Source organism: Oncorhynchus kisutch, linkage group LG14 (genome assembly GCF_002021735.2).
Source record: "Oncorhynchus kisutch isolate 150728-3 linkage group LG14, Okis_V2, whole genome shotgun sequence".
NCBI classification, from domain to species: domain Eukaryota; kingdom Metazoa; phylum Chordata; class Actinopteri; order Salmoniformes; family Salmonidae; genus Oncorhynchus; species Oncorhynchus kisutch.
This window is the reverse complement of record NC_034187.2, coordinates 65,254,423-65,268,617: the sequence shown is the minus strand read 5'-3', so window position 1 is coordinate 65,268,617 and position 14,195 is coordinate 65,254,423. Positions and strand designations below refer to the sequence as shown.

General features: G+C 43.3%; 1 protein-coding gene across 2 annotated transcripts; it reads right to left on the bottom strand.

Moving 5' to 3' along the window:
- Positions 1-50: 50 nt before the first annotated feature.
- On the bottom strand, positions 51-12,870 carry anln (anillin, actin binding protein). Of its 2 annotated transcripts, XM_031788767.1 has the most exons (24): positions 12,655-12,870; positions 11,074-11,227; positions 10,137-10,628; positions 9,584-9,939; positions 8,969-9,350; positions 8,541-8,791; positions 8,247-8,354; positions 7,976-8,117; positions 7,548-7,753; positions 7,190-7,335; positions 6,472-6,619; positions 5,967-6,102; positions 5,620-5,796; positions 5,252-5,378; positions 5,112-5,160; positions 4,960-5,013; positions 4,391-4,423; positions 4,100-4,118; positions 3,757-3,869; positions 3,402-3,455; positions 2,984-3,070; positions 2,630-2,737; positions 2,218-2,390; positions 51-1,874 (listed from the first exon to the last, which is right to left on the bottom strand). In XM_031788767.1, the coding sequence occupies exons 1-24, from the start codon at positions 12,670-12,672 to the stop codon at positions 1,760-1,762; spliced, it is 3,648 nt and encodes a 1,215-aa protein (XP_031644627.1). In that variant the 5' UTR covers positions 12,673-12,870; the 3' UTR covers positions 51-1,759. The 2 variants fall into 2 exon arrangements, with proteins under 2 accessions (XP_031644627.1, XP_020355815.1); XM_020500226.2 differs by lacking the exon at positions 3,402-3,455 and having other exon boundaries at positions 12,655-12,869.
- Between the last annotated feature and the right edge of the window lie 1,325 nt (positions 12,871-14,195).

The following is a 14,195-nucleotide window of genomic DNA, read 5'->3' as shown; positions in this document are numbered from 1 at the left end:
CAAGAAAGTACCTTAAAATGCAACCCTAATAGTCTTGAAACAAAACACTATTTTGGTTAAAGCTGGCATTTATTTAAGTCTCGTCGTTTCAGAATTACCAGTACATCAGGAATATTTGGAGTGCTTGTTGTGCCAATGAAAGACCGGACAGATCAGAGGATATAATAGAACTGCCAACATATGGAAAATTAACGTTGTGCATTAGGTAAATGGGTAGATAAGACATACTATTCCCCCCAAAACATCCATGTAAAAGCACAAAAAGGTGATGCACTCAGTCCTCTAAGCACATGCTTAAAACTTGGACTGAGAATAAGCTTTGCAGTTCATGACAGTGCATAGCTAAACTAAAATCAGAATAGAAATGTGCCCATAGGTTATTGCAATAACATCAACTGTCAAAGTTCACCATTACAATATAATGGTGGTATAATATACACATATCTGCTGACCCACACCCAGTTTAACTGTAACCATTTAAAACATGTACACAAAAATAAAACATCTACATAAAACAATATTAAGGGTTCTCGTTCCGTAGTCTCATTGACCTAGAAGTTCATAACCAGAGTTTGCAACATGATAAATACAAGATTAGCTATAGTTAAGATTGCAAAGGGGAAAAGGGAATAGCAAAACAAGAAGGGTATTGGAGTGGATAAGTGTGCGGCTAAATCTAAAATCCTCTTATGGTTGTTCAACAGTGCTTCCAAATCATGCCATTCTCCCAATACTATGAGAAAGAGGAGCATTCATATAGTATAGTACAGTATGCATCACCTTGCCACTGAAGCAGATTATTCTAGAATTGGGTGTGACAAAGTTAAATATTTAATAATGTTCCTCAAATCAGACAACAGATTCAACCGAAAAAGCCACATCTCGTCAGGAGTTTGATCATGTGAGTAACAGCACAGAAAACCAAAATGTCTCAAAATTCTCTCAAAGTTGGTAGTATGGCCTCAACACGTTGGAAATGCATTGAAAATACAGGGTCAGCATGGATTGTGTAAAAGCACCAGCACCCCTGTCAATACTGTAATATCTACTAAAGTACAGCTTTATTGATCTCTCTCGCACTCATAACTTAAACCAGGGATGGGCAACTTCGATGTGGGTGGGGGCCACAAAATCTAAACTCATCACAGGGGGCCGCAGTGCTCACAGGTCCGAGTACCCACATCCATAACCACACATGCAGCGACCTTGCGAGCAAAACATTTTAGCGGCCCTTTTGACAGAGGAGAGAAAATGTTTTAGTTCATTTCCTGCAATTCTACACATTTTGCCATGTTCGGAAAGAAATGTTTGCAGGTAATGTGCCATCTGAGTGAGTGAACTAACAAAAATCAATGGGGTCCCCCCCAGACTGTAATTCGACTATGACTACCATAAGTTTAGATAGCTGGCTAGACTAGCTTACCAATCTAAATAAATGTTAGCTGACGCGGGCTAATCGAGTGACTGACAAGATAAAAACTGCTGATTCACAACCAAATTACACCTTGTATAGTCTACTATAACTCTCAACAGTAAATTGAGACCCCGACTGAGTTGAGGGGGGATTGATCCACCAGTTGCCCATCCCAAACTTAAACTGTCTTAAAGCACCTCTAAAAAATACCATCCACCGGTAAATCTTATTGAATAACTTTCATACTGTATTGCACTTAGTCATCATGTCACTGATAGTGACAGTCCATATAAGACCCAGAGCCATTCAGGGTGTTAACCTCGGGTCCAGGCGGGGGCTCTGTGCTCAAACAGGCCTGTAGCAGGAGTCTGGCTGCCACATGCGCAAGTCCACTAGGATCTGGTTGAGCTTCTGCATCCACACGTTCCTCTCGTCCTTGGTGTCGGCACACAGCCAGTTTCTGCAGGTACACGGAAAGAGTCATGTGTTTCAGTATACAGGAACGGAGGTCCAAGACCAATTCAGTTTCCTTCTCCCTTAAGTGTGTACTCGTTAACTTCCTTGAAGGATTTGAAGGCATTGGATTGGTTTAAGAAATATGTTAATACTAGACACGGCCTACTCCAATCCAATTGTTTTAAAATCTTTGAAGGGAGTAAACAAGTGCTCACTTCAGGGAGAAGAGTGCAAAAAATAGGAAACTTGGGGTCAAGTGCATTAAATGTCAAAATCAGCCAACATTCTTCACGCAAGGTATTTGCCTATAAAACACAGTGCGATGGCAACTTCGACCAGAGACTTACTTGGTGACACACATTGTGTTTTTACACTGGCTGACAAGCGTCTCTATGTCACTCTCTCTCTGAGGCCGGACGGTGATCAGCTCAAATGTGTTGGGCCGGGCACAGAACTCCCTGTTGGCTGGCTCCACCTTACAACTGGTGCAGTTGGCCAAGTTGATGCGTCCAATTGGCTTCTAGAAAGACATGGATCCGCCCAAAGAAATAAATTGAAAATTAAAATATAAAAAGCTACTAATTGGAGGCAACATGAATTGGCAAACGGGTACATTAAAACTCAAGAATTACCTAAATAAAGCCTGAAGGCTGATTTCCACTTGAGTCCTACAGTATTTTGAAATGAGGCTATTCATTCAAGAATAAAGGCTCCAATAATAGTGATCAGAGGCAGGTTGGCTTCCACGTCCTCTCTTACCTTGCGTTTCTCATCATCAGGGTAGGTCCAGTAGGAGATAGAGTATCCTGACAGGAGACACCATCTCCTGTGCCATGCTCCAAACCCACTCACATCCTCAAACATTGTCTGAAAAACAGAAGGAAGCTATTGAAACTGCTTGTGTAATAAACCTTGACAGACATGAAGACATGAATGCCTAGGCTTGGTGTCTGTTTCCTCTGTGGTCTAAGCAGGGTTCCTATAAACACACTGACAATTACTGTGTAAAAAGGGATTGATAAATACATTTCATTGATTGATACGATTTAGCTCAGCAGGCCAACAGTCTTGAGGTGTACAGGGGCCCCGCGTTCAAAGCCAGTGTGTACTCACCAAGAAGCCTCTCTCCTCCACCAAGGAGCCCACCTCACACTGCATCTTCAGGTAGAGGTGTCCCTCCAAGGGGCACAGGAAAGGCACCTACAGATTACACAGGACATGTAACAGTCCTCAGCTGTAAGACTACCAACACAAAATGCTTTCATCGGGTGACAGGACAGATTGTGTTAATCGGGCTTTAGACTGAAACGCAAGACTCGTCTTCTTGTAGAGAAGATTCAATTGGATGGTGAAATACATTAACTGGACACTGACTGAAACACCCCAAAAAACATCCAGCAGAACTTATTTTCCTTACAACAATACCAACCAACTTGTAGATTGAGGTTAGAAATGTTAGATGGTGCCACGACAGAACCACATTATGTCACAAACCCCAAAATATTAAAGTGGTCGTGGATCGATTAGCAACCTTGCTGTGAAACATATCTTTGAGAAGCGCTCTTTCAATGCCTTCATATTTGATCTAAGAGAGAGAAACAAGGTATGTGTGAGTGAATGAGTGTCAGAGTCTGGCAGGTAGCGAAAAGAAGAAAACTCAGAATGGAAGGTCTTTCTCCCTGTCAGTTCCAAACGCTAGAAATGTTACCCCCTCCCCTACGACTACACTAGACATTAGCTGGCATTGTGTGCAGAGATCCAGCCAAACTGGAAATAGAGGGTGAATTCAGGATATAATGGAAGTGACTGCATTGTACAACAGTGAAAGCAAATGAGTTGGAACATTAATATTATATATTTTTATGTAAAAGGTCCATGGATTTTACCTTCTCCAATGAGAACTTGTTTTTCCCAATAGAGGCTAGCGTTAGCTTGTGAGACCCGACCAGGACAAAGTTACTGGTTCGTACTGCATTAGGGCCCCCAGGACTGGCCACCACTGCAACGAGCATTAGGAGGATGTTTCAGCAATGTTTTTGTAATTGCGCAGACATTATCGTCATCCAGAGACTTGCAACAATAAGTTCAACTTAAGTAGGTGAGACAACCACACATCACAACAACTGCAAGTAAAACCCTCAAAAAAATATTCACTAGCAGCAGAATTATTTAAACAAGCACAGTAAGACATCAGGGTTCAAATTCATCAACCGAAAAAAGTATCCTTACCTGGAGTCAGACTGCTCTTCTACAGGAGCAGCGAGCCAGATATGTTAGAAAGAGAGGCATGTTTTGAATCATTTACAAGATGGCTGGCTGTGCATACAACATGCATGACAGCATAATCTACACAGTAACAGAATATTACTATAATGCATTCACCGATTCAAGTCTACATTTCTCATGTGGCAATCATTCCCTCTTATCGCCCCAATAACATATCCGATGTGTTAAAACATTCCGCATATGACCACAAGGCAGTACGGTCTGTATTAGAGGTTGGTAAGAATGAAAGCTTACAGTGATGGCGAGGAACCTCTTGGGAGTGATGGCCTAGAAAGAGAAACAGTGATTCAGTTTCAGAAGAGGTTACGTTGGGACACAAACAAGTGAATGGGTATTTCAAATCACTGACTAAGCCAACTGCATTGCCAGCTGTGAACAAAGCCTTCCATCCTACAAAAGGGACCCTTCACCGTGTGGAATGAAAAGTAGAGCCTGCAGGCCTAATGTGTGTATTTGGCAGCAGCAGGCCCAGGGCCTGGTAACACCAGCATTAGATGTGTTCTACTACCGAGTAGTAACATTACAGTACACCCACACAAAAAGGTGAATGGGGGTTTAAAATCAGTCCCTACAGACAAGCACAACTCGTGGGCCTTGTGAACATGGCTCCAGAGTATCTGAACACACACCATCTCATCTGAGAGACAGGACATCATTTTAAAGTGGCTCTACATGCATATTCTGATGCATAACAATGGCAGTGTATTCAAGCAGAAACTAGCAGCCAAGATACAAGACTATATTCCAACATTCAATAAACTGATTTGTAGTTTGTTATGGCACATTTGAGAAAATATAACTACCTTTGACTTGCTGGGCTTCTTCCTCTTGTCAGGGTTCAACTCACGTTTCTGCTCCTGAAGAAATAACCAAGGTTAGAGTAATATCCCAGATCAAAGAAGTCAGAGACCTCCTCAAACAATATCTGCATTTGCCAAAAGTAGCAAAAACTCACCAGGCAGTAAACCTCAATATCAATTGCAAATTCATTAGAGACATCAGGCCTAAAATGGAAGCCAGAGAAAGACATTAGAACAGGACATGAGTGGTATTATTCTAGAGAATTCCAGAGAGAATGTGTGTGGTTTAACTCACATGGTGAACTTGGTAGAGAAGGTGATCGCGTCTCCACTGATAGCACTACGTGTGCTGGCTAGGGGAGTAGCAACTGTATTCTCAGCTCCAGCACGGATCATGATGAAGAAGTAATGGCTGGACCACTCTTGAATAAACACAGACTGAAATCATTACGTTTTCTATTGTAACACACTATACATTAAGTATATTGAGCAATGTATATTTGGATCTTGATTTTGACAGCACAATGTGGGAAACAGGAGATCAAGAACTTTGTCCCTTAAAAGCAATTTGGTTGCAGGCAAATTACAAAAAATATCCATCATAATTCAAATAAATACATTCTGAGATAACCAAGTAACAATTGTTGTGTGTTGGGTCTCTACCTGGATTGTTACCAGTGGAGCAGACAAAGTCAGCTTTGAGGGGCAGTCGTAGTTCCAGGAGGGAGATGGATCCCTTGGAGGCTGTGACCCCCATGTCCCCACCCTGCCCCATTTGACCGCTAGGACCCTCTCCCTTCAGACGGTCCAGCTCTGCCTTCAGGGCCCCCCGCTTCTCAGCTGGAGGGAGACAAGAACATAAGACCGATAAGAAAACTGAATGCAATGTTAATGCGAAATGCATGTAGATAATCTCAAGATATAACAGCAGGTCCCCAAGGGGTATGGAGCAAATTGGGATTGGCTGTCAGTATGTCCACCCATGTTGTAGGGGTGGAATGGGAACTCACTGGCTATAAGCAAAAGCCTCTCAGCCTCTGCCTCCACCTGCGAGCCTTTCCCATGCTCCTCATCAGTACAGCAGTTCAGGGCCTGGCTAGCCTGGCTGATCACTGTTTGCTGCAGGTTTATTTCATTGGTCAGAACCTACAAGGAATCAGAAAGAAGACATCTCATTGGTCACATGGAATGAGGAAATCAACATCAGTGGTCAGAAGAACCTACACGGAATGAGGGGGAAAGATACTTTATTCTATGAAATCAGGTTTTTGTACAGTGTGAGATCCTTCTCACAGTATGACACCGGAATTGTTCGTGCTGGCATTGTGGTCGAGTCTGTTTCTATCCAGCCAGACTGTTGGTGTGCACAGTACGGGACCATTCGTTTGCTTGCTGTCAGCACGGCGTGTTATAGGGACCATATGTGCAAATTACAGCCGGCACTCTGTTCAGAGGTGCTAAGTACTCTTGGCTGGCAGACGCACAACAATCCTACCGGTCTGTTCATGCCTTTACCTTCATCTTCTGTTTGATGTTGGTGTGTCCTTGGCTCCTGGGTTCCTCTGCTGCTCTACGAGACACATCCTCCTTCCTCACGATGACCTGCCTCACACGAGGCCTCTCCGTACTCTCCTTGATCCTGGTCGACCTGTACGCATCAATACTGGAAGAGAAAGGAAAACATACATAAAGACTCAAATCGATAGTTATATATGGCAATATTATTTTTGGACGATAGATATTTGACTCAATCTAGATTTGAAAGAACATATATTAAAACAACTTTGCTACTGTAGGTATTGTTAGCTTGCACTAGTCGGCTGTACCTGCGTCAAAACGGCAGTATTTTCCTCCTATAGTTCATTCCCCCATCTTCGTTAAATAGCGAGCTAAATAGCGAACATTTTCAGCACTTTCATTTCACTGACTGTTCAAAATGCGTTTGCTCATGCTCTCTCTGCAGCAGACAGTGAGCAATATGTTTGGAAAATCAAATCGCAATATTCAATCACAATACACACAGAATTGTGAGAATGGCAATAGTATCAATTCATATCAGCACCTAAGTATCGTGGAAATATCGTATCGTGAGGTCCCTGGCAATTCCCAGCCATAGCCATCTCTTGAACTCAGTGAAACTAAATAACATTTAAATTGTTGATGTATCAGTAGAAGGGGTGAAGCTCAGCCAGCTACATTAGAGTTTGGGTATGGGCTTTAACTGGTTGGTTACCTGTAAGGCAGGTTGTGGCCATCATCGGTCTCTAGCCTGTCTGATGACCCAGCCCGGAGCATGCGGGCCCTCTGGAACTTACTGGGTCTGGAAACACTGTCAGGAGTTAGGCTCTTAGCGTTGAACGAACTGGCTGGGGTTGACATCTGGGCAGGGATATACATGAAAGTAATTAGGTTGAATACATATGTATAAAAATACATAATTCGCCATAACATTATATCTAGTCCATGGGCGCAAATAAAATATGACAAGCTGGCATTAAAAAGCAGTTGTACGTCCCCAAGACATTAAATGGCTGAAAGATTTCACTACTTTGTATGCTTTAAGTTGTTTCCAGCATTGTACTTTAACTCACCATCATCTTCACTGGGCTCTTGACCACAGCAGCCACAGTCTCAGAGAAGGGGGTGAGGATGGACATAGAGGAGATGTTCAATTCATCTTCCTCCTCACCACTCTGCACCTCGCTCTGGTCATGGAGCCCGTCAAAGATCCCATTGATCACATCAGAGTTGATGGACTGGTCCACGTTCACCTCTAGCTCATGACTCACATCTTCGTCTGCAGTGAGACAATCGTGAGTGGAATATTATATAGTGACGCCAACGGTATGAACTTAGATTGTAAGGACTGCTCTAATTAAGTTAGTTGTTGACCGAAACCATAGGACATTAAAACACTAACTTGCAACCGATTCAAGCATCCAAATACTTTTTTATGATCAGTGTACTATTCGAAAGCCAAGTTAGTATGATCAAGTAGTATACTCAGTAAGTACAGTACCTGATTCCTCCACTGAGAATTCTACTCGCTTCACAGGGCTGGAGGCTGGGTTGGTGGCAGCAGGTACATTGGGTTCTTTGGGTGCTGAATTCAGGCTATCCAGAGGGGAAGCGGTTTGCTCATCAGGCTGCTCAATCAGATCCTGAGAATATTTAATACAGGATAATTTAACATTTCCTTCCTAATTGCTTTGCAGTCATCCATCATACAACAGTCTGCACATAAAAGGTTGGTCCAAGCATGGTCAAAAGAAATATACTTCACCACCAACCTTGGCCTCTGTGTTTCTCTTGGTGTCTGCCTCTTCATCCTTGATCTTCCAAATGTTGTTCCCTTTCTGGAACCGGTTACGAATCTGAGCCAGTTCCGACTCGCGCTCCTGCAATAAAGAACAAGGAAATTACGATTTTTCATCTGTTTGTCAACAGTCTGGTCACAAAACAAATGTCATAATACTTTATTTTCAAAAAGAGTGTAGAAAAATAAAATGCCAAAGTGCTGTACAAAGGCAAAACTGAAGACATTAAGGCAGAAGGTCTGAGCAAATAAAGTGAACTGTACGTACCAGTTTCTGTTTCTGTGCAAGGTCAGCGGTGGTGGTGTTGGCAACCTGGGCAGCTCTCAGCCTCTCCTGCACCAGCCTGGTGTTGGGGGTTCCAGAATGGCTCACCACAGGTGTATGACCAACCAGGCCTGCCCCAGACGAGTTTACTACGGTTGGAGTATGAGCGGCAGCTCCATGGCTGGTATCAGTGGAACTCAGGCCGGAGCGCTCCTGGCACCTCTCCCCAAAACGCTCCATGAACGACTTGACACCTGTTGGAAACAGAAAAATATTTAGCAACTCTTGTGAGGACAATGGAAGTGGACGGCAACAGACAAATGAGCAGAGACTGCATATTAAAACATCTGATATTTTAGAACCACCTAATAAGTTGTCAACTTCAGCTTAGGAAAAAGAAAAAGCTAAATTGAGTGCTCATTCTAGCTCACCTGTTGCTCCTGCGGTGCCTCTCTGCTGCAGGGGAGTGGCCGGGGTGGCTTCCTTGGTGAACCTCTCCCTGGTCTGCAGGACAGAGGGCTCAGTGTTAGAGGGCTGTGTAGGGAGCTCTGACTTCTTGGGGCTGGCATTGACATCCAGGGCTCGGGACAGGGCCTGGTTCTTCAGAGGGCTCTGAGGCACAGGTGAGGGAGCACCTTTTTGGGAGCTGGGTGTGAAGGCTGAGGCTCTACCCTGGCAACTCCTCTGGGGACTGGGTAGAGGAGAGGGGAGACCTCTGCTAGTCTGTCTAGCTGGTCTGGCTTCAGGTACTTCAGTCTTCTGGTGGCTGGGGGGAACCACTCCGGTGGACTTAACTGGGGAGTTGAAAGGATGCTGAAGAAATGCAAGAAATTTATTAACCAAACTACTTAAAATAACTTGCTGTTTGCTGCACACTGCTTTCTTGCAAAGCATCACCACTTCCTATCTTAATTTCTACTTTGAATCATTTTCACATCCAAAATGCCTCTGTAGAATCAGCCTCTCCCATGGGAGGACATATTACTCACACAAAAGTTACGTACATCATGATTAATAACCAAGCCAACTGTCGCATTATGACTCGCCTGGTTGGAATCCAGAAAACGCTTGCTGTTTGATGACTGACTCATTTGTGTCCGGTCTGCAGCCACAGAGATGGGTTTGATACCTGCCTCTCTCCTCCAAGCAGGGGTGGCGATACTGACACTACCAGGGTTCCCTTGTGCATGGTCTCTACTTTGAGGGGCGGCGTGGCTGAGGTCATCCTCCCAGGACCCAATGCTGGCAGCAAGGTTGGCCAGGCGACCCTTCCTGCCCATGGGGGCTTCTGAGGATGCAGCAGCAGGGACAGGTGTGGGGACCGGGGCCAGAGCCTGCCTAGGGTGGATCTGGTTCTTTACTGGGGACAGGGCTGCTGGGATGTCTCGAACCTCAGAGGTACCTTCGACGGGAAAAACATGGACATTCATATTTGTCAGGCAAAAACAAATATGCTTTTAATATGATTGTTAATATGATTGTAGGAGTCAAATCCAAACTGATATTGTTGTGTAAAAATGTTGGTTTTCAGGTGATCTATAAAGGTTAAGCAGGTGCTACATGTGCAAATGAAATGATCTAGCTAGTCAACAGCCTTACCTTCAGAATCCCAGTACTGCCTTTGTTCAGCCAGTCTGGCCAGGCGAGACTTCATGGCAGCAGGGGTAGAGGAGGTGGGAGCCTCCCTCTGAGCTTCTCGGTTCCCCTGAAGAACCAGGCTAGCAGGCACCACCTCCACATTCTTGGTCCTCTGTGGCTGTGGAGCAGCACTCACAGCCAACTCCTCTGGTTCTGGGGCAGAGCGTGCTACCTCCGTGGCCTGCTCTGGGACAAGCTGTGCTGCCAACATGGGCTCTGGTTCAGGAACGGGAGCAGGAGGACGGACAGCCACCCTCTCCAAAGAGGCGGCAGAGCGGACGCTGGCTGGGCCCGTAGGGGGCTTCCGGTCAGTCTGGGGGTCTGTCAGAGTAGGGGTCAGGGTGCGAGAAGTCATTGAAGGCTCCCTGTTCTCCTCGTCAATCATGGAGGGCTGGCCAAGTTCACCTGAACGACTCCGCTTTGAGGGAGAGGGCTTGCTGGATGGGTGAGGGGCTGGGGGTCAAGTGAGAAAGACCATAAATTAAGTTTACAGTGGGAGATTTCCAATCCACAAAATTATTATTTAAGTATTTACCTTGAGTACCATATTAAAGCTCACAAATATACATAAACAGACGATCTAAAACTTCACCATTTTGTCTATATTTGAATACAGCCTAGGGAAAGCTTCAGCCATAGACCCATTCCACCGACTTGATTTGAACATAATTCTCAGTGAGCTGTTTCAAAGGTCAAGCTTCCGGTATGGAAAGCCATACACGTGCAGGGCATGAAGTTCAACCACCTAAAGGCTAATGGAGACATCTAAGGGTTAAATTAAAACGATTCCCATCAATGCAATACTTACTATCGCAGCCAGAGCGATCACAGGGCTAGAAAATTAATGTTTTGAGAAATTATGTTGTATCATATTGAGAATAAATGAGTAAGATCGTACCTTTTTCGATGACAGGCACTGTGACCAGGCTGTTGCAGGTCTCAGCAAGAGGCTCCCTAGCTCGCTTGGCCATCTGTCTGTTAGCAGCAGTGGGTCTCTCTGCCATCTTCTTCTGCAGGTTCTCCCTGCGAGCACGGGTCCTCTCCAGGAGTTTCTGAGCAGGTAAAAAAGCACATTAGAAAATGTAACACATTTGCAATTAAAAGCAGTGTCTACACCATTTCTTGCTTTTTTTTCTTCTAATTTAAATTTCCTTTCTGCTATTGCACCCATATTGAGCAGTGGATTGCAGTGGTCTATAGCTTTAAAATAGTGAATAAGTTTTAGTCCATGTCATAGGGTCAAGAAAAACGACTAGGTCTGGGGGGGAAAGGTCTGCAGTTGTCTCTACACTCCTCCCTGGCCGCCTCCTCTCCTGTCAGTTCTCATCTGAACACCAAAACCCTAGCTGGCCTCCCAGTCCAAGGCAAACAGTCCTGAGGCATGATTTATTGCCCTGGCTGTTACAGTGCAAGACTCAACACATTCCTGCCTGTTTCAGTTGCCTACACATCTCACACCCAGCCAGGATGTGTGGAAAACTTGTTAAAGTGTGTGTGTCATTCCTCAGGAATGAGCCACTTCTGACGTGTTGTGGCTACTGGATTTGAAATCTCCCAGGCATTTCTATTGGTTGGAATTGACATTTTATGGATTTTGCTGCCAGCCACTGCTTTTCTATATCAGTGTTGTTATGAAACACACTTAGTTCCTAACTTGAGTTTCAAAAAAAAAAAAAATGAAATATACTCACTCACTCCTCCTGGCACATTTGGTAAAATTGATAAAGCTGACAGGGTGCATCAGAAAGGGAAATTGACAGACAGATGTATGGAAATGAAGGTGGAAAACATTACTGTATTCATACTGTAGTTGACCAAGGAATCCATTCATTACCTATTAAGGGAATTGTAGTATTCTCAGATTCCTCTCTCCCTGCTCGCACGTTAGGGGAGGGGCTGAGGTTTTTTGACAAGATGACAATCATCTGACTGCCTTGTGCTGGCATGCAATTTTAGTACAGTATTATGAATTATGAAGGGGAAAGGTAGCAGGCTAACATTAGCTATACAATGATATACGTATGGAAGGTGTCAGGGTTTAGATGTCACTTCTATACTATTTGACTTGGCTATCTAACGTTAGCAAAGTTTCCAACATCTTTCAGTTAACGTCATACATTTGAATAAAGCAAAAGTTAACCAGCTACACTAGTTAAGATATTTAAATTACCATTTGTTGAAGAACAAGTATTAGTTTGACTCCAACCAATACTTTCAATGTTATGTCCCAAACGTTACTACCAGTTAAAGTTAGCTACCAAACGTTACCACACAAACGTTAGATATTTAACGTAACTAACGTTGTTTTGAATCCAGGTTTTACAACATTATTTCAGTTCTACAAATATGGGTTTGACAGTGACTATCAAACAAGATTACCATCTTTATGCAATGCAACAAGAAATAATGTTTTGTTGGCTAACGCGTTACGTTATCGTTAGCTGGCCATGGCAGTTAGCTAGAAACAAACTGCACTCACCTCGGTAAACGGATCCATCTCCGATAAGAGTTTCTTTGTTCAAATCTATTGATTTAGCTAACGTATACTGAATAATCGTCGTTTATCTATCCTGATACACTAAACGCGGACAGCTTCTCAGCCGCTGTTTCTGCAGACGCGTCTTTCGTTCCTTCTTTTTTTAACAAACAGATATGTTCAATATTTGAATTTCAGTGCTGTGTTCACTGCGCAGACTCCGACGGTTGGAATCACGCGACAGCCAATGATAAACCCGATGGGCGAGGACAGACGCAGTCTAGCCATTCAAGTCTCTCTCCATTTAATTCAAGGGCTTTATCTCTCTATTTCAATTCAATTTCATTTAAGGGCTTTATTGGCATGGGAAACATATGTTAGCATTGCCAAAGCAAGTGAAGTAGATAATAAACAAAAGTGAAATAAACAAAAGTTAACAGTACACATTACATTCACAGAAGTTCCAAAAGAATAAAGGCATTTCAAATGTCATATGTCTATTTACAGTGTAGTAACGATGTGCAAATAGTTAAAGTACAAAAGGGAAAATAAAAACAAATATGGGTTGTATTTACAATGATGTTTGTTCTTCACTGGTTGACTTTTTATTTTGGCAACAGGTCACACATCTTGCTGCTGTGATGGCACACTGTGGTATTTCACCCAATAGATATGGAGTTTATCAAAATTGGGATTGATTTTGAACTCTTTGTGGGTCTGTGCATTCTGAGGGAAATGTGTCTCTAATATGGTCATACATTTGGCAGGAGGTCAGGAAGTGCAGCTTAGTTTCCACCTCATTTGGTGGGCAGTGCGCACATAGCCTGTCTTCTCTCAAAGGTCTTTATTCTCATGGGAAACATGTTTACATTGCCAAAGCAAGTGAAATAAACACACAAAAAATAACAGTAAACACTACACTCAAAAGTTCCAAAGGAATAGAGACATTTCAAATGTCATATTATGGCTATATACACAGTACCAGTCAAAAGTTGACACACTTACTAATTCCAGGGTTTTTATTTATTTTTAATATTTTCTACATTGTAGAATAATAGTGAAGACATCAAAACTATGAAATAACACATATGGAATCATGTAGTAAGCCAAAAAGTGTTAAACAAATCAAAATATGTCCAAACTTTTGACTGGTACTGTACGTTGTTGTCTCACACACACACACACACACACACACACACACACACACACACACACACACACACACACACACACACACACACACACACACACACACACACACACACACACACACACACACACACACACACACACACACACAGTCTTGTACAGCTAACCTTCTGGGGACACACAATTAAGTTCCATTCAAAATCCTATTTTCCCTAACCCATACTCTTACCTTAACCCAAAAGCCTAACCTTAACCCTAGCTCCTAACCGTAACCCTAAAAATAACCTTAAATCCTAACCCGAGCTCCTAACCCTAACACTAATTCTAACCCTAACCATAAACCCCCTAGAAATATAACTTGACCTCGTGGGGACTAACAAAATGTCTTCGGGTCC

Bases quoted from the DNA above. Each gene is read 5' to 3' on its own strand.
- anln (XM_031788767.1), bottom strand. The intron at 10,629-11,073 runs GTACGATCTTAC...CTTGACCCCCAG, and splicing joins AGTGCCTGTCATCGAAAAAG to CCCCTCACCCATCCAGCAAG. The intron at 5,379-5,619 runs GTAGAGACCCAA...TGTTTATTCAAG, and splicing joins CTCCACTGGTAACAATCCAG to AGTGGTCCAGCCATTACTTC.